Source organism: Loxodonta africana, chromosome 7 (assembly GCF_030014295.1).
Source record: "Loxodonta africana isolate mLoxAfr1 chromosome 7, mLoxAfr1.hap2, whole genome shotgun sequence".
Taxonomy (NCBI): domain Eukaryota; kingdom Metazoa; phylum Chordata; class Mammalia; order Proboscidea; family Elephantidae; genus Loxodonta; species Loxodonta africana.
Genome location: NC_087348.1, coordinates 83,696,347 through 83,718,487, shown reverse-complemented (window position 1 = coordinate 83,718,487; position 22,141 = coordinate 83,696,347). Strand labels below are relative to the sequence as shown.

At 36.8% G+C, this 22,141-nt stretch overlaps 2 protein-coding genes across 2 annotated transcripts; one reads left to right on the top strand and one right to left on the bottom strand.

Annotated features, from left to right (window-relative positions):
- Positions 1–3,457: 3,457 nt before the first annotated feature.
- Positions 3,458–4,429, bottom strand: LOC100666503 (olfactory receptor 51G2-like). Its single transcript, XM_010600934.2, has one exon. The coding sequence runs from the start codon at positions 4,427–4,429 to the stop codon at positions 3,458–3,460; it is 972 nt and encodes a 323-aa protein (XP_010599236.2).
- Positions 4,430–20,677: 16,248 nt separating this feature from the next.
- LOC100666787 (olfactory receptor 51G2-like) lies at positions 20,678–21,790 on the top strand. Its single transcript, XM_003421465.3, has one exon. The coding sequence runs from the start codon at positions 20,678–20,680 to the stop codon at positions 21,647–21,649; it is 972 nt and encodes a 323-aa protein (XP_003421513.3). The 3' UTR covers positions 21,650–21,790.
- The last annotated feature ends 351 nt before the right edge of the window (positions 21,791–22,141 follow it).

Sequence of the window (22,141 nt, the reverse complement as noted above, 5' to 3'; positions counted from 1 at the left end):
AATCTGATTAAATATGAAAAGATTTCTGAAAAAAAAAAAAAAAACCCACATTCATAAGAAAACAAAAATCAACTGAGTATTTGGGAGCTCAATGAAAAGTTGTTGCTACGACCCAACATGAGATTTGCCTCACTGTTTCATTTACAGAGACACAGTAGGATGCTCAAGGATCCTCAGAAGATCTCACTATTTCTGAGCTGTGGGTCTTGAACCATAGTGGAAAGATGGGTTAATGTTAGACTCTTAGTTTCTTACTTGCACTAAAGTAGAACACAACTTTGACATGTTTATATTTTTCTCTTATAATACCACAACAAAAACCAAACCAAAACAAGACTACCAAGACTTACCAGGGTATCCAAGGAATCCAAGGAAATAGTGGAATGTGACCAAGAAATTGGGAAACAAACTTTATTTGAGGATTATTTAAGGATAATTTCAAATTGATTAAATCATAAGAGAAAGGTAGGGAGAAAAGAATATGCTTTATAAGAGGAAAGACACTAAGAGTAGTCCTGGATGGTATGAAGAGTTATAAAGGGGAGAGAAGGTAAAATAAGATGGAATAGGTAGTAGGAAGCTCTGTTAAAAACTAAGGTCATGAAATTATGGGCAGAAGTTCAGATATGATGCATAGTCAAAAGGGAAAAAGGAATGTGGATTAATGAAGATTCTACTAAGTATCTGAAGGAAACAAAGCTTAGGTTCAGGACAAACTCTATGGCAATTCTTACAGTCATTAGGATGTCAAGTGATAAGAATGTAAATAAGAGTGTATGGTACAGTTGTGTTGGTTAGATGCCACTGAGTCGCTTCCGACTCATAGCAATCCTATGTACAATAGATGGAAATACTGCCTGGTCCTGTGCCACCCATACAATTGTTGTTATGCTTGAGCCCATTGTTGCAGCCATTGTGCCAATCCATTCCAGTGAGGGTTTTCCTCTTTTTCACCAGCCCTCTACTTTGTCAAGGATGATTTCCTTCTCCAGGGACTGATCCCTCCTGAGAACATGTCCAAATTATATGAAACAAAGTCTTGTCATCCTTGCTTCTTAGGAGCATTCTGGATGTAATTCTTCCAAGACAGACTTTTTCTGTTCTTCTGTCAGTCCATGGTATATTCAATATCTTTCTCCACCACCATAATTCAAAGGCATCAATTCTTCCTTGGTCTTCCTTAGTCGTTGCCCAGCTTTCACATGCATATGAAGCAATTAAAAACACCACAGCTTGGGTCAAGTGCACCTCAGTCCATCAAGTGACATCTTTGCTTTTTAACACTTTAAGGAGATCTTTTGCTGCAGAATTGCCCAAAGCAATGTGTAGTTTGATTTCTTGGCTGCTGCATCCATGGGCATTGATTTTGTGTTCAACTAAAATGAAATTCCTGAGAACTTCAAACTTCTCTGTTTATCAGAATGTTGTTTATTGGCCCACTTGTGTGTGTGCATTTTTTTTTTTTTTCTTTGTGTTGAGGTGTAATTCATCCTGAAGGCTGTGGTCTTTGTTTTTTCAGTAAGTGTTTCAAGTCTCCTTTGATTTTTAGCAAGCAAGGTTGTCATTAAGTCTTCCTCCAATCCTGATGTGACATTCTTTGTCAAATAGTCCAGCTTCTTGGATAATTTGCTCAGCATACAGATTGATTAAGTATAGTGAAAGGGCAAAACCTTGATGGACACCTTTCTTGGTTTTAAACCACACAGTATCCCCTTATTCTGTATGAAAGACTGTCTCTTGGTTGTATGTACAGGTTCCTCATGAACACAATTAAGTGTTCTGAATTCCCATTCTTCTCATTGTTCTCCATAATTTGTAGTGATCCACACAGTTGAATGCCTATGCAGTCTATAAACAAGGTAAAGGCCTTTCTGGTATTCTCTGCTTTCAGCCATGATCCATCTGACATCAGCAGTGATATCCTTTCTGAATCTGGCTTGAATTTCTCTCAGTTCCCTATTGATATTCTGCTGTAGACACCTTTGAATGATCTTCAGCAAAATTCCAATTGTGGGCAATATTAATAATATTGTTCAATTATTTCTGCATTTGGTTGGATCACCTTTCCTTGGAATGGACACAAATATGTATCTCTTCCAGTCACTTGGCCAGATGGGTATCTTACAAATTTCTTGGTATAGACGACATGTCTATAAGTCTGTTGAACTGCATTTTGCTGTGATCCTGGAAGCTTTGCCACCGGTATTTCAAACCAGTAGGATCACCCTTGGTGGACAGGATTCAGCTGAACTTGCAGACTAAGGCAGACTAGGAAGAAGGACCTGGCAGTCTACTTCTGAAAAAAATTAGACAATGAAAACCTTATGAATGGCAGCAGAACATTATCTGATGTGGTGGTGGAAGATGAGGCCCTCAGATTGGAAGACACTCAAAATACAACAGGGGAAGAGCTGCCTCCTTAATAACGTGGATGAAGTCAAGCTTTCAGGACCTTCATTTGCTGAGGTAGCACGTCTCAAAATGAGGAAAAAAAAACTGTAAACATCCATTAACAATCAGAACATTGGAATGTTTGAAGTATGAATCTAGGAAAATTAGAAGTTTTCTAAAGTGAAATGGAACACATAAACATTGTGAGGCATTAATGAGCTGAAATGGACTGGTATTGGCCATTTTGAAATGGACTGGTATTGCTCATTTTGAATCAGACAATAATATGGTCTACTATGCTGGGAATGACAAATTAAGAGGAATGGCAATGGAGTCACGTTCATTATCAAAAAGAGCATTTCAAGATCTATCCAGAAGTATAATGCTGTTAGTGGTAGGATAATATTCATAAGCCTACAAGGAAGACCAGGTAATGTGAATATTATTCAAATTTGGGCACCAATTACTAAGGCCAAAGATGAAGAAATTGAAGATTTTTAGCTACTTCTGAAGTCTGAAATTGATCAAAAATGGAATTAAGATGCACTGATAATTAACTGGAGATTGGAATGCCAAAGTTGGAAAAAAAGAAGGATTGGAAAATACTGTCCCAGCTACAGAAACGAAACTGGAGATCACATGATAGAATTTTTTAAGACCAATGACTTTTTCTTTGCAAATACCTTTTGATAAATCACAACATGGATATTGGTAAATGGATGTAACACTAAATGGTCGCTAATCCAATTATTTCATCCGGATTTTTTTGTCTTTAAATAAGGAAACTGAAAAGTAGAAGATCTTAGTATATTTTATTTTTGTAACTAGCATAGGCTATGATTTACTGCTCCAGCTACAGCTACTGCTTAATTTTGTCATGGAAGTTTATTTTTTAAAAAAGGTGGCACAGTGGTTAAGAACTATGCTGTTAACAAAAAGGTTGGCAACTCAAATCCATCGGCTGCTTCTTAGGAACTCCATGGGGTAATTCTACTTTGTCCTAAAGGGTCCATATGAGTTGGAATCCACTCAAAGGAAATGGGTTTTTTTGTATGTTTATTTGTTTTTATGATATAAATGCAACTTGGGATTCTCCAGTTCCTTTTTTGATGAAGAGTTTCAGAATTTTATCTCGCATCTCCTTGGTTTTTACCACATAGACAATGGGGTTCATCACAGGAGGAATGAGGAAGTGTATGTTGGCCATGAGCACATAGATGTGTGAGGGAAGCCTTGGGCCAAAGCGATGTAGCACAGAGAGGCAGATCACGGGGGTGAAGAAGAGCACCACAGCAAAGAGATGGGAAATGCAAGTGTTGAGGGTTTTGAGGCGGCTGCCATGGGATGCAATACTTAGCACAGTTTTCAGGATCAGCACATAAGAAAGGAGAATGAGGAGAAAATCAACTCCCATATTGGAAAGTACTGCAAACAATCCAAAGATGCTATTGATCCTAGTGTTGGAGCAGGAGAGTTTTAGGATGTCAGGAGGCAGGCAGTACGAATGGGAAAGGACATTGGAGTGACAGAAGCACAGTCTCCTCAAGAGGATGGGAAGGGGCACCTGTACAGTCAAGGTTCTTACAAAAATGGCCAAACCTATCCTGGCAATTATGCTATTAGTGAGGATGGAGGAATAGTGCAATGGACGAGAAATGGCCACATAGCGGTCAAAGGCCATCGCCAGGATGACAGCTGATTCAAAATCCTGGAAGGTGTGAATGAAGAACATTTGAGTAAAGCAAGCAGACAGGGTCAGCTCTCGGGCATCCAGCCAGAAGATCCTTAGCATTGTGGGGAAAGTGAAGAGGGACAGACCCAGATCAGAGGCAGCCAGCATGGCCAAGAAGATATACATAGGACCATGGAGGGTCTGCTCCTTCCATATAACCATCATGATGGTCACGTTTCCCACCAAGGTAATGAAGAACATGGCACAGAAGGGTATGGAGATCCAGATGTGAACAGCTTCCAGTCCAGGGATGCCTACCACCAGGAAGGTAGAGAAAATTGACCTGGTGCTATTGACAGGAAGCATGATACCAGAGCTGCATGCCTTGCCTAAAACGAAATGCATTGTATCTGAAACAAATGTAAAACTTTGACTTTCCAATTTTTTTGTACCCTCTGAGTGCATATACCTTGGAATTAATGGATACCAGACTCGTGAAAATTCTTCTCTTAAATTGATCCTACGTCTAATATGAGATCAAATACTATTTCCTAACATACGCAATCTGAATCTCTAACTTGCAACAGTACTTTTTATATTGATAAATATTTTAAATAATTGAAAAAAATTATTGTTTTTAATCTAAGTCAAAAAATTGATGTAATAATATTTTAAAATATAAATTCCAAAATTAATATTTTTATAAAATCTCAAACTAAATAATGCTGATTCATTATCTTGCTTAAAGTGGCAGACTATTTCAGAAAATTTCTCTCTGCCTTTATCAACATTGATAAACCTTAGACCAATGGTTCCCAACAGGTTTTGATTGGATATATATATAAAATATACACACACATAAACAAATATATATAATGTCTCTGTTTATATATATGTATGTATATATGGAAACATTGGTGGCATTGTGGTTAAGTGCTACAGCTGCAAACCACAAGGTCGGCAGTTTGAATCCGCCAAGAGCTCCTTGGAAACTCTATGGGGCATTTCTACTCTGTCCTGTAGGGTCACTGTGAGTCAGATTTGGCTGGATGACAGTGGGTTATCTACATATATATATATATATATATATAAACAGAAGATTTCAAAGGGTGGCTCCAGAAGACAAAGTAAAGTATTATAATGACATGTGCAAAGAGCTGGAGATGGAAAACCAAAAGGGAAGAACACGCTTGGTGTTTCTCAACCTGAAAGAACTGAAGAAAAAATTCAAGCCTTGAGTTGCAATAGTGAAATATTCTATGGGGAAAATATTAAACAATGCAGGAAGCATCAAAAGAAGATGGAAGGAATACACAGAGTGATTATAACAAAAAGAATTAGTTGATGTTCAACCATTTCAAGAGGTGGCATACAATCAGGAACCGATGGTATTGAAGGAAGAAGTCCAGGCTGCTCTGAAAGCATTGGCAAAAAACAAGGCTCCAGGAATTGATGGAATATCAATTGAGATGTTTCAACAAAGAGATGCAGCTCTGGAGGTGCTCACTCACCTATGCCAAGAAATATGGAAGACAGCTTCCTGGCCAACTGACTGGAAGAGATCCATATTTATGCCTATTCCCAAGAAAGGTGATCCAACCGAATGTGGAAATTATAGAACAATATCATTAATATCACACACAAGCAAAATTTTGCTGAAGATCATTCAAAAACGGCTGCAGCAGTATATCCACAGGGAACTGCCATAAATTCAGGCCGGTTTCAGAAGAGGACATGGAACCAGGGATATCATTGCTGATGTCAGATGGATCCTGGCTGAAAGCAGAGAATACCAGAAGGATGTTTACCTGTGTTTTATTGGCTATGCAAAGGCATTTGACTGTGTGGATCATAACAAATTATGGATAACATTGTGAAGAATGGAAATTCCAGAACACTTAATTGTGCTCATGAGGAATCTGTACATAGATCAAGAGGCAGCAGTTTGGACAGAACAAGGGGATACTGATTGGTTTAATGTCTGGAAAGGTGTGCGTCAGGGTTGTATTCTTTCACCATACCTCTTCAATGTGTATGCTGAGCAAATAATCTGAGAAGCTGGGTTATATGAAGAATGGAGCATCAGGATTGGAGGAAGACTCATTAAAACCTGCATTATGCAGATGACACAACCTTGCTTGCTGAAAGTGAAGAGGACTTGAAGCACTTACTAATGAAGATCAAAGACCACAGTCTTCAGTATGGACTACACCTCAACATAAAGAAAACAAAAATCCTCACAACTGGAGCAATGAGCAAAATCATGATAAACAGAGAAAAGAATGAAGTTGTCAAGGAATTCATTTTACTTGGATACACAATCAACGCCCATGGAAGCAGCAGTCAAGAAATCAAAAGACCCATTGCATTGGGTAAATCTGTTGGGAAAGACCTCTTTAAAGTGTTGAAGAACCAAGATGTCACCTTGAAGACTAAGGTGCACCTGACCCAAGCCATAGTATTTTCAATTGCATCATATGCATGTGAAAGCTGGACAATGAATAAGGAAGACCAAAGAAGATTTAACGCCTTTGAATTGTGCCGTTGGTGAAGAGTATTGAATATACCATGGACTGCCAAAAGAATGAACAAATCTGTCTTGGAAGAAGTACAACCAGGATGCTCATTAGAGGAAAGTATGGGGAGACTGGGTCTTACATACTTTGGACATGTTGTCAGGAGGGATCAGTCCCTGGAGAAGGACATCATGCTTGGTAGAGTACAGGGTCAGCGGAAAAAAGGAAGATCCTCAGTGAGTTGGATTGACACAGTAGCTGCAACAATGTGCTGAAGTACAACAACGATTGTAAGGATGGCTCAGGGCTGGGCAGTGTTTCATTCTGTTGTGCATAGGGTCGCTATGAGTTGGAACCTACTCGATGGCACCTAACAACAACAACAACATGTACAAAAAAATGATTGATTGTTTAAACATAATTTAAAGAGTATTTGTAGGCTCTATCAACGTAGGAAACCCTGGTGGTGTAGTGATTAAGTGCTACGGCTGCTAACCAAAGGGTCAGCAGTTCGAATCTTCCAGGCTTTCCTTGGAAACCCTATGGGGCAGCTCTACTCTGTCCTATAGGGTCGCTATGAGTCAGAAATGACTGGACGGCACTGTGTTTTTTTTTGGGGGGGGTATCTAAACGTATGGGACAATATTTATAATTTTGTTTTTATTATACAAAAATAGTTTACCCCAACTATATAAATTTTTTTTATATATTTATATTAGTGGTTAGTTAATTTCTAAGGAAGTAATAGAAAAATTATAAAAATATGCTAATTTTATATATAATTATATATAATACAATGTATAATTTTAATAATATTTATATAATTTTATAATTATAAAAATATGCTAATATACAGATTTAATTAAGTCTTAGTCATTTTCTCTGATTATTTCTTTAACCGAATATTTAATAAATATTGTTTTTTTCTATGTACCTGTCTCTGAAATAGGTTTTACACTTATGGCAAAGATCAAAATGGGCACAAATAACTTTTTATTTGAAATGACATCTGTCAAAGATTCAAATATAAGGTGTCAGAGATGAGGTCATTTTTATGGTCTATTTTGCCAAAACATCTTTATCCCAAGTGAAATCTGCTGTGTACACACTTGAGTCTCTTTTCCACATGTTGCAAAGCATACATCTTCTGAGCTCACCACAGATCATATTCGGTGCTTGTAAAACTGACATAACATACACACTCTTCACACCCATGTGTAGAGAGACATCCCCACAGTAAATCTTACACATATTTTACATAAACTAACCATTTCAAGTTGCCCTGCTGATGTAGCGGTTAAGAGCTCAGCTGCTAAACAAATGTTTGGCAGTCACTATCAGTCACTCACTAATGTCTTGGTGACTGAAGTGTTACCCATCTTCTTCAATTCATATCCCCCTTGAGTCCAATTTTGGTCAGGGAAGAGTCCTAGAAAAAGTAATAAAAATAAATGATTCTTTCTCAAAGTCTTACCCTCTCTGACCTGGTATTAAAGATAAGAATCTTAGGGATTCTGTCCACTGACCTCAGCTTTCATTTGAAATGTTATTCAATCTTTCAAACTCTCAATCTTGGTCAATATGGAAGAGACATTTAGAAGTCACAGTAAGTGACTAGCGAGTATTCCACATGATCTTAAATAAATAAATAAATAAACAAAAAGAAAGCTTAAATTAGCCTCAGAAGCTTCATTAGCATTTTTAATCTCAAATTCTGCTAGGTCAGGGAATATGAGGGGGATCTAGGAAAATCATTCTCCGTATGATAAAAACATCTTAAGCTTACTCTAAATACTGTGCCAACTGGTGTCAGCTGTCAGATTTCTTAAAGCCCTTTCCCATTCATGTATTCTTACGTGTTTTCAGGATCTACACTCCCTGGTCTCAAGGGATGTTAGTGTTCAGACATAAAACTGAACCTCATGGGCAGGATTACAATAGGCATGGATAGTCCTTCACTTCTCCAGTCTAGGAGTACTTACACCCACTTCTTTCCATTTGGTTCAGCATCATTTTCCAAACATGTCAGGCATTTAAGAAGAAACAAAACAAAACAAACAAACAAAACTAGAGATATTTCTCTTAGGAAGGAAACATTTTCCTGGCCCCTGGGATTCTTTGTATAACAGGCTAGAGTTTTCCCAAGAATTAATTTACCCAAAGTACGTTTGATCCTAGTTCAGTTTCCAAACTCAACTAAGGTGAACCTTGATTTGTCTCCCACCTAGCATCTCAGAGCAGTGCAGTTGTTAAAATAGCACAGTGGTGGCTTTCTCTTTCATCCATGATCAAGGATGCCCATGACCTGATTTGATCTGCTTTATTATTCATGCAGCTCTCCCCTAAGAATAGAAATCTCCTGGGAACATCTCCCTTCTTGAGCTGAAGGGTTATTATTAACACTTTGTGCTTCCTAGGGATGCTCTAAGACTCTCCCATTTCTTTGCATCAGGTGTGTTGAAAGTCAAACCAACCAGCATACAGTTTCACAAGGTAGATATTAATACAATTATCTCCTAACTCAATTAAAAATGAATTATCTACATTTTGGGATAATACATATTTTCTGTAATATATTTATTTCATCAAAAACCCCCTCATTGAACCCTAATTTTTTTTCAAATGTGATACATTTTGGACATGTTATACTATTGAGTATATGTAGAAATTACCATAGGAATTTAAATGATAAACTATATCTATCTTATCTTTTCTGCCAAATCCTCATCTGTCTCACACACTACTAACCTTACACAAACAAGTAAATATATGTCACAGTACTTTTTTTGACATGCAATTTTAAATGAAAGGCCAAAGAGTTTACATATCAAACCCAAAGACTCAAGGGCATTTACAGTGCTGATCAAAATTCAATGAAATTGAAAATTGTGTAGAAGTAAATTTACACAAATACACACAAGCGAGTGCAAGTGAATTGAAAAAATCTGTATAAAATAAATGGACTGTATTTATGGCAGTATCCTGACTGTATTATTATACCATATTTTTGTAGTTTATATTATACTATAGTTTAAAAAAAAATTGTAATTGTGGAAAGTGGGTAAAGCACCCTTTCTCACTATGTAATTTTACAACTACATGTGAATGTACAATTACCACAATACAATTTAAAAAAAAAAAAAAGAAAGTAAATAGAGTATTGTGGCTATATCAGCAGAGTTTCCCTAAATAACGTTGGACTGGGTAATTTTAAAAAGCAATATCTCCCACTTAAAAGATAGGTTAATTACTTAACCTTATTAAAATACTAAATATGTAGGTAATCTGGGATTCAAAGGTAACTTCTATTCCAAAGAATATCCTCCTTCCAATTCAATATATTGCAAAAATAACATAAACATTATAACATATATAGATCTGAAATGGTTTGGTAGTGTTTCTTCCTAGAGATTTATTTCTACTGAAAGAACATGGTTAAAAAGAGAACACTTGAGGGCAAATGTAGGAAAATCATTATTTTGAAAACCTGGCATTTTTAATAAGGTAAGTGCCTTGAAATCAAACCCAGCTCCCTTCATTCCAGGGTCTCTTGTCCTTAAAGTATGTTGTTATTGTTTGTTTAATGACTTTTATAAATTAATTCTGTAAAGTCTGTATTGTTTGTCTTCTGTGTCCACTGAAGTTTTCACTCAGCTAGTTCAGCGGACAGCTAAGGATTGAATGAAGATTTTCTTAATGTCTGGAATCAGTTGGTTTCCTGGTCTCTGCCAACGTGCTCTGCATGCATAATGGGGCATGCCTTTGCTACTCAGCAGATAGTTTGGCTTCATTTGGTGCTTGTTCACACTCTCAGGGTTAGCCAGAGGTGAGAACTTATGTCAGGTCTTTCCTGAGCATGCACACATTCCTGGGCATGTGAACAGACTTATATATGTGTACTGCTTTCTAGAATAGGGTCACTATGAGTCAGAATCAACTGGATGGCAGTGGGTTTGGTTTTGGTTTTGTTTCTAGAATCCCAGAAATATGTGTAAGCTTTCAAAGTTCATATGAACATCTCATTCTTATCTTTATGGGTATTAAATCTTATGGTTAATCTATTGTTTGCCAACACTATTATCTATCAGTCTGGCAGCCACAAAATTAAAACACTTGCCCAGAACTGCACATAACAGTGAGTAACATTTCTCATGTCATAACTTTTCATCGTCCCCTCACAATTTTTTTTTTCTCTTTGTGCACTTAACCCTACCTTGAATGTGAACTTTTCCAGGGAACTACAGAACAAGTAAAACAGTGAAAATTTTGAGGCTTTGAAAGAACTCATCTCCATTGTGCTCTCTCTGATGGCTCCCAGGCTGCATGGGCAATTTGCTTTGATATTTTTAAGACTACTGCTGAGCAGGAGGGTCATGGGTGGCACAGAGGTTTTGCAATCAGCTCCTAAATTGAGGGTTGAAGGTTTGAACCCACCCAGCAACTCTGCAGAAGAAAGGCCTGACAAACTGCTTCCATGAAAATTACAGACAAGAAAACGCTGTGGAGAAGTTCTGCTCTGTAATACATGGGGTCACTGTGAGTTGGAATCCGCTGAAAGGTAAGGAGTTTTTTTCTACACTAAGGTGAGGTATGCAAATACAACAAATTAAAATGTCCTAAAGCTTACAGTTCTTAGTACAATTCAGCTGTTTTTATTGAATAAATGCTCTGTGGTGTGTGTCCCAGAGTTTTTAAAAAGTTGATTGTTACAATTTCTGAAAAATTTTTGTTGTTCTCATGGAGTAGCAAATTTTCAAAGATCCTTTCTTCACTATTGTTGCTGTCACTCTCTTTACCCTTACTGTAATGTGTTTTACATTAAAAATGGTATTTTACATTAAAAACTCTTATACATCAAGTTTGACAAAACATTACTCTTTAGCAGAACCAAGTAGCAAATAAAGAAAGAGATGTTTGTTGTTCCCTTTTCTGTATTTGTTTCAAAACTGAAAAAAAGAAACTACTTGCTGTGGAGTCCACTTCAACTCATGGTGACCCTGTATGTGTCAGGATAGAACTGTGCTCCACAGAATTTTCAATGGCTGATTTTTTAGAAGTAGATCACCAAGGCTTTCTTTCAAGGAGCCTCTCAGTGGACCTGAATTGCCAGCTTTTCAGTGGCAGCAGAGTGAGTTATTAGTGCTTGATCTATTCTATTAAAAGTAAAAAAGTGGGTGAGAAGGGCAAGATTGAAAAAGTCTCAGATGCTATTTGAAGGAATTCATTCAAAGCAGAAATAGATCATTTTCTCTTAATAAAGGAGATTAGAGTTCTTCCTTGAGATTGGAAGAAAAAATTTGATGGCGTACCTAGAAATATATTTTTGTTATGTATATGAGCAGGAAGTGAAGCCATGCCTTTCCTTATAGTCATCACTTTTTTTTTTTTTTTTTAATGAAGGGGCAGCATGATGATTTAAATACATGGCTCAGGGGAAAGTTGTGAAAGTTTGGAAGCGTAGCTGTGGATTAGAGACAGCCATGTTTTTATCAATGTAATGCTGACACTGAGACACAAGATGAGTTGGATGTCATTAATTTGTAAACCATCCAATCTAAAAATAGTAACAATAATAATAATCTACTGCTATTCTAATAAGAATTAAAAAGCACAGGTGTAAGAGTAGAAAGATAAAGATAGTCAACCTAATTTCAAGGTTGAGTTTAGAGTTAAAAAGTACAAAAGATAAAAAAAAAAAAAAAACAAGAAAGCATGGATATCAATGGTGCTTGTTAGGTTCACAGTGAATATGGAAGAAAACAGAGTAAAGATGATTATATTAAATAGAATAATGGATCCCTGACGATGCCCATGTCCTCATCCTCATAAACTATGAATAAAAATGGCAAAAATGGATTTTGTAGATTATCCTGGATTATCTATGTGAGACAAATATATTCATCAGAGTCTTTGTAAGAGGGATGTAAGAGGATCAGAGTCAGAGGTAAAGATGTGATGAAGGCAGTAGAGCTTTGAGTGATGTAACCACCATTCAAGAGAAGTGAGTAGTCTCTAGAAGCTGGAGAAAACAAAGAACAAATTCTGCTGATGTGCCTCCAGAGAGAAGACAACCTTTGATTTCATCTCCATAATGCACAATTCCTACTTCTGATATCTGGAAATGTAAGATAATAAAGTTCTTTTGTTTTAAGCCACTAAATGTTTGCTCACTGTTACAGTAGTCACGGTGAAAACAGGCTGCTCGGTCATATTGAAAACCCCAATCAACACCCCTTCCCCTTTCTCTTTGTCTTGCTAACCACAAGCTTGTTTTGAGCAACATTTTTCAGGAAGTCACAGCAGGTAGTGGCTTTGTCCACTGACCTAGACCTAGTTACACCTTGAAGCATGCACAGATTGAAGAAATCACATCCTTCAACTGCACCCACTCCCCAACCTTCAAATATGGGCATGGGAGGGCTAAGGGCAGAAAGTTCCAGGTTCCAAACCCACCCCCCAATGCCATTAGAAACAAAAATCTCCCCAGCCCCCTTAGTCAGTGAGCACGTGGCCTTACGGTTACTAGACCCCACACACTCCTTGTATGCTTAGACAATAAACTTGCCACATTCTGTTTCCCTTGCAATCGGTGTCCCTCTTATTTCAGTCAGCTAATAAGACAGGACAAGAACCTGAGTGGTGTTCGGTTACAATGGGAAACTGATACAATTGTTGTAAACAGATTTAGAAAAATGTGTCAAAATGTGTCAAAGATCTGGTGCTATGAAGTAAGAGTGAGCATGCTAAAAGATAAGACATGGAGGATTATACTAACTGTGAAAGATGATTATTTTTAAGGTCTGACAATGGAAGTGTCACTACAGTTAACTTAGATACAAATTGTTAGCATTGACAATTTGAAGAAAAATGGGGACTATGGAGGTGGATGAAGTCTCTAAATTGAATTTATAACTACTCGTATGTTTTTTCATTAAATAATACTTCCTATACTTTCAAAAAAAAAAATTCAAAAAAAAAACTTTAGTGGGGCTTCTTTGGACTATGCTTTGAAGATAGATTGGTGGCTAAAACCAACTTCCAAGTATTGTTTTAAAAAGAATGATTTTGAGTGGATGCTTTACAGCAATAAGGAAGGAGATGCCAAATGGATATCAAAGAAGGGAATATTATTTACTTAGTGATTAGGAACTAAGTTATCTTGGGATACTGTTTAAGAATTAATCAAGTTTTCCAATCATAATACATTCGTTAATTTTATGACTAAACTTATAATTTATGTATAGGTTTTATTAAAAAAAAAAAATCCTTAGAGTCTATCTTCTTGAATTTTCACAGAGATTAACTCATGTAACTATCATGCATTACAAGAAACCATTTTATTTTTTTTTTATTTAAAAAGTTTGCTGTTTTTGTTGTTGTTGTTAGGTGCCTTTGAGTCATTTCCAACTCATAGCTACTTTATGCACAACAGAGTGAAACACTGCCTGATCTTGCACTATCCTCACAATCATTGCTATGTTTGAGCCCATTGTTGTGCCCATTTGGTCAGTCCATGCCACTGACAGTCTTCCTCTTTTGCTGACCCTCTACTTTACCAACCATTATGTCTTTCTCCAGGGTCTGGTGCCTCTTAAAACATGTCCAAAATTATGTGAGACAAAATCTTGCCATCCTTGCTTCTGAGGGGCATTCTGGATTTATTTTTTCCAAGACAGAGTTATTCCTCCTTCTGGTGGTCCATGGTATACTCAATATTCTTTGACAACAGCATAATTCAAGTTATCAATTCTTCCATCTTTGTTATTCATTGTCCAGCTTTCACATGATTATGAGTGATTGAAAATGCCATGGTTTGGGTCAGGCACAACTTAGTCCTCAAAGTGACATCTTTCCTTTTTAACACTTTAAAGAGATCTTTTGCAGTAGATTTGCCCAATACAATATGTCATTTGATTTCTCTACTGCTTCCTTCATGGGTGTTGACTATGGATTCAAGTAAAATGAAATCCTTCACAGGATCCACATTTTCTCCGTTATCATGATATTGCTTATTGCTCTAGTTGTGAGGATTTTTGTTTTCTTTATGTAGAGGTGTAATCTGTACTAAAGGCTGTAGTCTTTGATTTTTGTCAGTAAGTGCTTCAAGACCTCTTCACTGTCAGCAAGCAAGGTTGTGTCATTGGCATAATGCAGGTTGTTAATGAGTCTTCCTCTAGTCCTGATGCCACATGCCTTCATTATTCAGCAGGTAGTTTACACCTCCATCTTAGGCTTCACTTGCAGCAAGCTCAGACCCACAAGGTTAGCCAGAGGCGAGAGTTTAGCGCTGTCTGATATCTTTCCTAAGCACACATACATTCCCAGGGATGTGAACAGCATTATATATGTGTTTTGCTTTCTAGAATCCAGGGAATATGAGAAAGATTTAGAAGTCCGTATGGACATCTTATTCCCCGGATTTACTCTATGGTTAGTCTGTTGTTTACCAACACTGTTATCTATCACTTCTGGCAGCCACAAAGTTAAAACACTTGCCTGTAAATGTACATAACAGTAAATAACATCTCTTATATCATAACTGTTTTTCCCCTCATTTTTTTTTTTTTTCGCTTTGTGCACTTAACCGTACCTTGTATGTGGGCTCTTCCATGGAACTATGAAATGAGTCAATGAATTTTGATTCTTTGTTAGAGCTCATCTCCATTGTGCTCTCTCTGATGACTGCCAGGCTGCCAAGGAAATTTGGCCTGATATTTTTAAGGCCACCCCTGAGAAGGGGGCACCTGGCTGGCACAAGGGGTATGCAATTCACTCCTAACCTAAAGGTTGAAAGTTTGAACCCACCCAGCAACTCTGCAGAAGAAAAACATGTCAAACTGTTTCCGTAAAAATTACAGCCAAGAAAGCCCTATGGAGAAGTTCTACTCTGTATCACCACGAATCAGAATCAACTCAAAGGCAATGGATTTTTTAATAAACTAGAAACTAACAGAGCAGAACCATCTGTGGACACAGAAGACAAATAATACAGACTTTACAAAAAACAAAAACCGTAACAACAAACTGGAACAACAACAAACCCTGGAAGGAGGGCAATGGGATCTGATTTCAAGGTATTTACCTTATTGAAGATGTTAGGGTTTCAAAATAATGGTTTACTTACATTTGCAGTCAAGTACTCTTCTTTTAACTGTGTCCTTTCACTAGAAATAAATCTATTGTTTTAGGGAAGAAACATTTTATCAATCCATTTAAGATCTATACAAGTTGCAACTTCTATGTTATTTTTGCAATTTTTTAATTGGAAGGAGCATATACTTTGGAATCAGAATCACCTTTGAGTCCCAGACTACCTCCGTACTTAGGTTAAGCTTTTTAATAAGGGTTGGTAACTTTCTGTCTTAATCTGTTTCTTCGAGGATAAAACTGATTTGCTTGTTTGGTGCAAAATATAAATGCAAGATGTCTTAGGCTGGGTTCTCTAGAGAAGCAAAACCAGTAAAGCATGTAAATATATAGATAGAGAGATTTATATCAACGAAACAGCTCACACTATTGTAGAGGCTGGAACGTCCCAAGTCTGTGGATTAGGATAGAGGCTTCTCCCAATTCACACAGCCGCAGGGACTGGCAAACCCAAGATAGGCAGGTCAGAGAGCAAGGCTCTTCTCACAGGCTGTGAAGATCATCCAATCCCAAGATTGGCAGACAAGCTGATAGCTCAAGTCCCAAGAACCGGAGGTCAGATAGGAATCAGCCACAGGACCCAGAGGGAGCAAAAAGCCATAATGTCTGCTTATATTTGGTTGCAAGCCTCACCCCCAAGGAAACTCTCAACTGATTGGCTACTAATAGCAGATAGCATCATGAGAGTGATCACATACAAACACTGAGAATCATTGCCTAGCCAAGTTGACACAATCTCAACCATCACACGAGAGCACAAGTTTAAAGAAAAGAAAGACATCATTCTTTTTAAACTTGTCTAGTCCAAATTTATTTAAGATAACTCTGCTGATACAGTCACAATAATCTAGCCACTTTCATCATTTTTATTACAATTTTATTGTAGTACTTGTAGATTCTTGTGCAATTGTAAAAAAAAGTTACATCGTATGGTAGTGTGCACTTTTCACCCAGTTAACCTAAAGATAGTTTTTTTATAATACAAAAATACAGTATAATAATACATTCAGGGTATTTCAATAAATATAATCTATCTTTTTCAGATTTCCCCAATTCACTTGCACTCACTTGAATGTATTTGTGTAAATTCACTACTACACAATTTTTGCTTTCATTGAATTTTGACCACTACTCTAAATTCCCTTGTAAACCCTTGTGGTGCAGTGGTTAAGAGCTATGGCTGGCAACAAAAAGCTCAGCAGTTTGAATCCCCCAAGCACCCCTTGGAAACCACATGGGGCAATTTCACTCTGTCATACAGGGTTGCTATGGGTCAGAATCTACTTGACAGCAATGGGGTCATTGCTTGGTAAATACCCTTGAATTTTTGATTTGATATGCAAACTCTTTGGTTTTTCATTTAAAATTGCAGGTCAAAAAACTTGCCCTGACATATGTTTAATTGTTTGTGTAAGGTCAGTAGTGTGTGAGACAGATGAAAATTTGGCAGGAAAGATATGACAGGTATAGTTTATCATTTAAATTACTGTGGTAATTTCTACATATAATTAGTAGTGTAACATGTCTAAAACCTAACATATTTGAAAAAAAAATTAGAGTTCAATGTGGGGGTTTATGACGAAATAAACTTTTGCAACTTCCCAAAATTTATATTACAGAAAATATGGATTATCCTAAAATGTAGATAATTCATGTTTTAATGACTTAGGAAATAATCGTATTAATATCTACCATGTGAAACTCTATGTTGGTCAGTTTGATTTTCAACACACCTGGTGCAAAGAAGTGGTAGATTCTTAGAGCGTCCCTAGGAAGTAAAAAGTGTTAATAATACCTCTTTAGCTCAAGAAGGGAGGTGTTCCCAGGTGATTCCTATTCTTAGCGGAGAACTTCATGAATAAAAAAAACAGATCAAATCAGGTCATGGGCATTCTTGATCATGGATGAAAGAGAAAGCCACCACTGTGATGTTTTAACAACCACACTGCCCTGAGATGCCAGGTGGGAGAGAAATCAAGGTTTACCTGGTTTTAGTTTGGAAACACAGCTAAGATCAAAAACACTTTGAGTAAATTAATTCTTAGGAAAACTCTACCTTGTTATACAAGGAATCCCACAGGCCAGGGAAATGTTTTCTTCCTGAGAAAGTATCCTTAGTTTGCTTTTTTTGGTTTTGTTTGTTTTCTCAAACACCTGATATGTTTGGAAAATGATGATAACCAAATGGAAAGAAGTGGTGGAAGTATTCCTAGACTAGAAAAGTGAGGAATTATCCATGCTTACGGTGACCAAGGAGCCCTGGTGGCTCCGTGGTTAAGAACTTGGCTTCAAACCAAAAGGCTGGCAGTTTGAATCTACCAGCCGCTGCTTGGAAACCCTGTGGGGCGGTTCTACTCTGTCCTATAGGGTCGCTATGAGTCAGCATCAACTCGAGAGCACTGGGTTTGTTTGTTTTTTTCATTTTGTGGAGCCCCTGACCATGAGGTTCAGCTTCATGGCTGAGCACTGATATCTCTTGAGAACAGAGTATAGACCCTGAAATTGCCCAAGAATCCATGAATGGGAAAAGGATTTAAGAAAGCTGGCAGCTGACACCAGTTGACACAATGCTTGGACTAAGGAGAATATGCTCTTATCAAATGGAAATTGAGTTTCCTAGGTCCCCCTTCGTATATTTTGACCTAGTAAAATTTAAGATTAAAAAATGCTGATAAAGCTTCTGAGCCTAATTTCAATTTTCTTTTTGTTTATTTATTTTTTAAGATAGTGTGTAGGATACTGGATAGTCATTTCTTATGACTTCTGAATGTCTCTTCCATATTGAACAAGATTGAGAGTTTGAAATATTGAATAACATTTCAAATGAAAGCTGAGGTCAGTGGGCAGGATCCTTATGCTTCTTATAGTGAATACCAGGTCAAGGTGGGCAAGACTATGTGAAAGAGTTGTTTATTTTTATTGTTTTTCTAGGACTCTTTCCTGATCAAGTATTGGACTCAAAAAGAAGGGACATATAAATTGAAGAAGTTGGATAATACTTAGGCCACCACCTTTAGGGTCTATTTGTTCCTATGGAGGAATTGAAGATTTTGAAGTGCATATGTCCAAAAAGGAAAAAATGTTAAGAACGGCATTAGTGAATGAGTGATGTTTAGGAATTGAGATGGTTAGTTCACGTAAGTATGTGTGAGGTTTATTGTGGGGATGGCTACATATGGATGAGAAGAGTGTGTATGTTATGTTTGCTTAGTTTCACAAACAGAACATGATCTGAGGTGAACTCAGAAGATGTATGCTTTACAGCCTTGTAGGAAAGAGATTCAAGTGCATATGCAGCTGATTTCACCTGGGATAAAGAAGTTTTGGCAAAATAGACAGTAAAAATGACCTTATCTCTGACATATTGTAACTTATAGTTGAATATTGGAGTGAAGTAATTTTTAAATAAAGTTATTTGTGCCATTTTTGATCTTTGCCGTAACTGTAAAACCTCCTTCAGAGACAGACACATAGAAAAAAATATTAATTAAATATTCGATTGAACAAATAAATATTTGGTTACATGAGTAATCAGAGAAAATGATCAATAGTAAATTAAATTCATTAAGTTAGCATATATTAATAATTTTTCTATTACTCGATTAGAAAAAAGACTACCTCTTAGTTGTTATGTATTATATTTTAATAAATATATACATAATATATAATACATATTATATAATATGTATTATTATATAATAATAATTTTGTGATACAATAATAAATAAATTTATAAACATTGCCCCATAAGATTAGAGACTACAAACACTATTTAAATTATCTTCAAACAATAATAATTATTTTTGTATTTAAGAATTATATAGAAATATCATGTTTTGCTATCCTACATGTATAATTTAAGGAAAAAAATATATTTACATTCGGAATGAGTTGTCACATAACAGATTACTTCTTAAGCTATATGATGGTAAAAATACATTTTAAAAAGTTTTCTAATCCAAAACATATGATTAGTTTTTAAAAGATTGTAAAAACGAATTTGTATCAAATAAAATAAAAATAATTAAGGGTACAAAATACAAAAGTAGACATTTTATTATTAAAGAAAAGATAAAATCATTATGCCAAGCTCATACAAAATTTTGTAGAAGATTATTTTCAACTTCTGTACTCAACTCTTTGCAGAAAAAAATAATAGATCAATATTTCTAGGAACCATTGTTCTAACATTTATCTTTGTCCATTAAGACACAGAGAAATTTCCTGGAATAATGTGCTACTGTAATTACGGGGCAAGATAATTCTGCATTATTTAGTTGAAGATGTCATACACATTATTTATTTTGGAATTTACATTTTAAAATATTATTATATCAATTTTATGATGGATAAAAAATCAATATTTTTTTCAATTAACTAAAATATCTGGAGGATTCAATCAATAGATAAAGCCCTGATTCTAGTTAGAGATTTAGACTGTTTATATGGTTGTTCTTGTTAAGTGCTGTTTAGTCAGTTCCGACTCATAGTGACCCAATGCACAACAGAACGAAACACTGCCCAGTCCTGCTCCATCCTCACATTGTTGCTATGCTTGGGCCCATTGTTACAGCTGCTGTGTCAGTCCATCTCCATGAGGGTCTTCCTTTTTTTCTCTGATACTCTATCATTCCCATTCTCCACAATGTCATCCATAATTTGTTATGATCCACAGCCTATTGCCTTAGCATTGTCAATAAAACACAGGTATTTATTAGAAAATATATTTATTTTTTATTTATTTAGAAAATACATTAGGGAATATATTAGGAAATAGTTATTTAATCTCAGACACAGTCAGGGTCAGTTTAAAAGAAGAATTTTCATGAGATGTGTTTTCATTAATTCCAAGGTATATGCACTCAGTACAAAAAAAATGGAAAGTCAAAGTTTAACATTTGTTTCTGATACAATGCTTTTCATCTTAGGCAAGGAATGCAGCCCTGGTATCATGCTTCCTGTCAATAGTACCAGGTCAATTTTCTCCACCTTCCTGCTGACAGGCATCCCTGGACTGGAGACTCTTCACACATGGATCTCCATACCCTTCTGTGCCATGTTCTTCATTACCTTGGTGGGCAACATGACCATTATGATGATTATATGGAGGGAGCAGACCCTCCATGTGCCTATGTATATCTTCCTGGCCATGCTGGCTGCCTCTGATCTTGGTCTGTCTCTCTTCAGTTTTCCCACAATGCTGGGAATCTTCTGGCTGGATGCTCGAGAGTTGACTCTCTCTGCTTGCTTTACTCAAATGTTCTTCATTCACACCTTCCAGGATTTTGAGTCAGCTGTCATCCTGGCGATGGCCTTTGACCGCTATGTGGCCATTTCTCGTCCATTGCACTATTCCTCCATCCTCACTAATAGCATAATTGCCAGGATAAGTTCGGTAATTTTTGTACGGACATTGAGTGTACAGGTGCCCCTTCCCATCCTCTTGAGGAGGCTGTGCTTCTGTCACTCCAATGTCCTTTCCCATTCCTACTGCCTGCATCCTGACATCCTAAAACTCTCCTGTTCCAACACTAGGATCAATAGCATCTTGGGATTGTTTGTGGTACTTTCCACTATGGGACTTGATTTTCTCTTCATTCTCCTTTCTTATGTGCTGATCGTGAAAACTGTGCTAAGCATTGCATTTCATGGTGGCCGCCTCAAGGTCCTTAACACTTGCATTTCCCACCTCTGTGCTGTGGTCCTCTTCTTCACCCCCATGATCTGCCTGTCTATGTTACACCGCTTTGGCCCAAGGCTTCCCTCACACATCTACGTGCTCATGGCTAACACCCATTTCCTCATTCCTCCTGTGATGAACCCCATTGTCTATGTGGTGAAAAACAAGCAGATACGAGATAAAATTCTGAAACTCTTCATCAAAAAAGGAACCAGAGAATCCCAAGTTGTGTTCATGTCATAAAAACAACAACAACAAACACATCGTAGTCGAGTTGATTCCAGCTCATAGCAACCTTATAGGACAGAGTAGAACTGCCCCATGGGGTTTCCAAGGAACAGCTAATGGATTTGAACTGCCAACCTTTTCCTTAGCAGTATAGCTTTTAACCACTATACTACCTTTCCTAAAAGCAAATTTGAATGATAAAATTAAGCAGTCGCTGTAGCTGAAGCAGTAAATCATAGCTTACGCAAGTTGTGAAAATAACGTATACTAAGACCTTCTACTGCTCAGTCTCTTCATTTTGAGAATGACATAAAAAATGCAGCTAAAAGAATTGGATCAGTGACCATTTAGTGTTATATTCATTACCAGTATCTACATTGTGATTTATAAAAAGGCATTTGGAATGAAGAAGTCATTGATCTTGCAAAATTCTATCATGTGATCTCCAGCATGGTTTCTATCATCAAGGCAGTATTTTCCAAATATCAATCCTTCTTCTCTGTTTCT

Coding starts and splice junctions, on each gene's coding strand:
- LOC100666503 (XM_010600934.2), bottom strand. CDS start 4,429: ATGCTTCCTGTCAATAGCACCAGGTCAATTTTCTCTACCTTCCTGGTG.
- LOC100666787 (XM_003421465.3), top strand. CDS start 20,678: ATGCTTCCTGTCAATAGTACCAGGTCAATTTTCTCCACCTTCCTGCTG.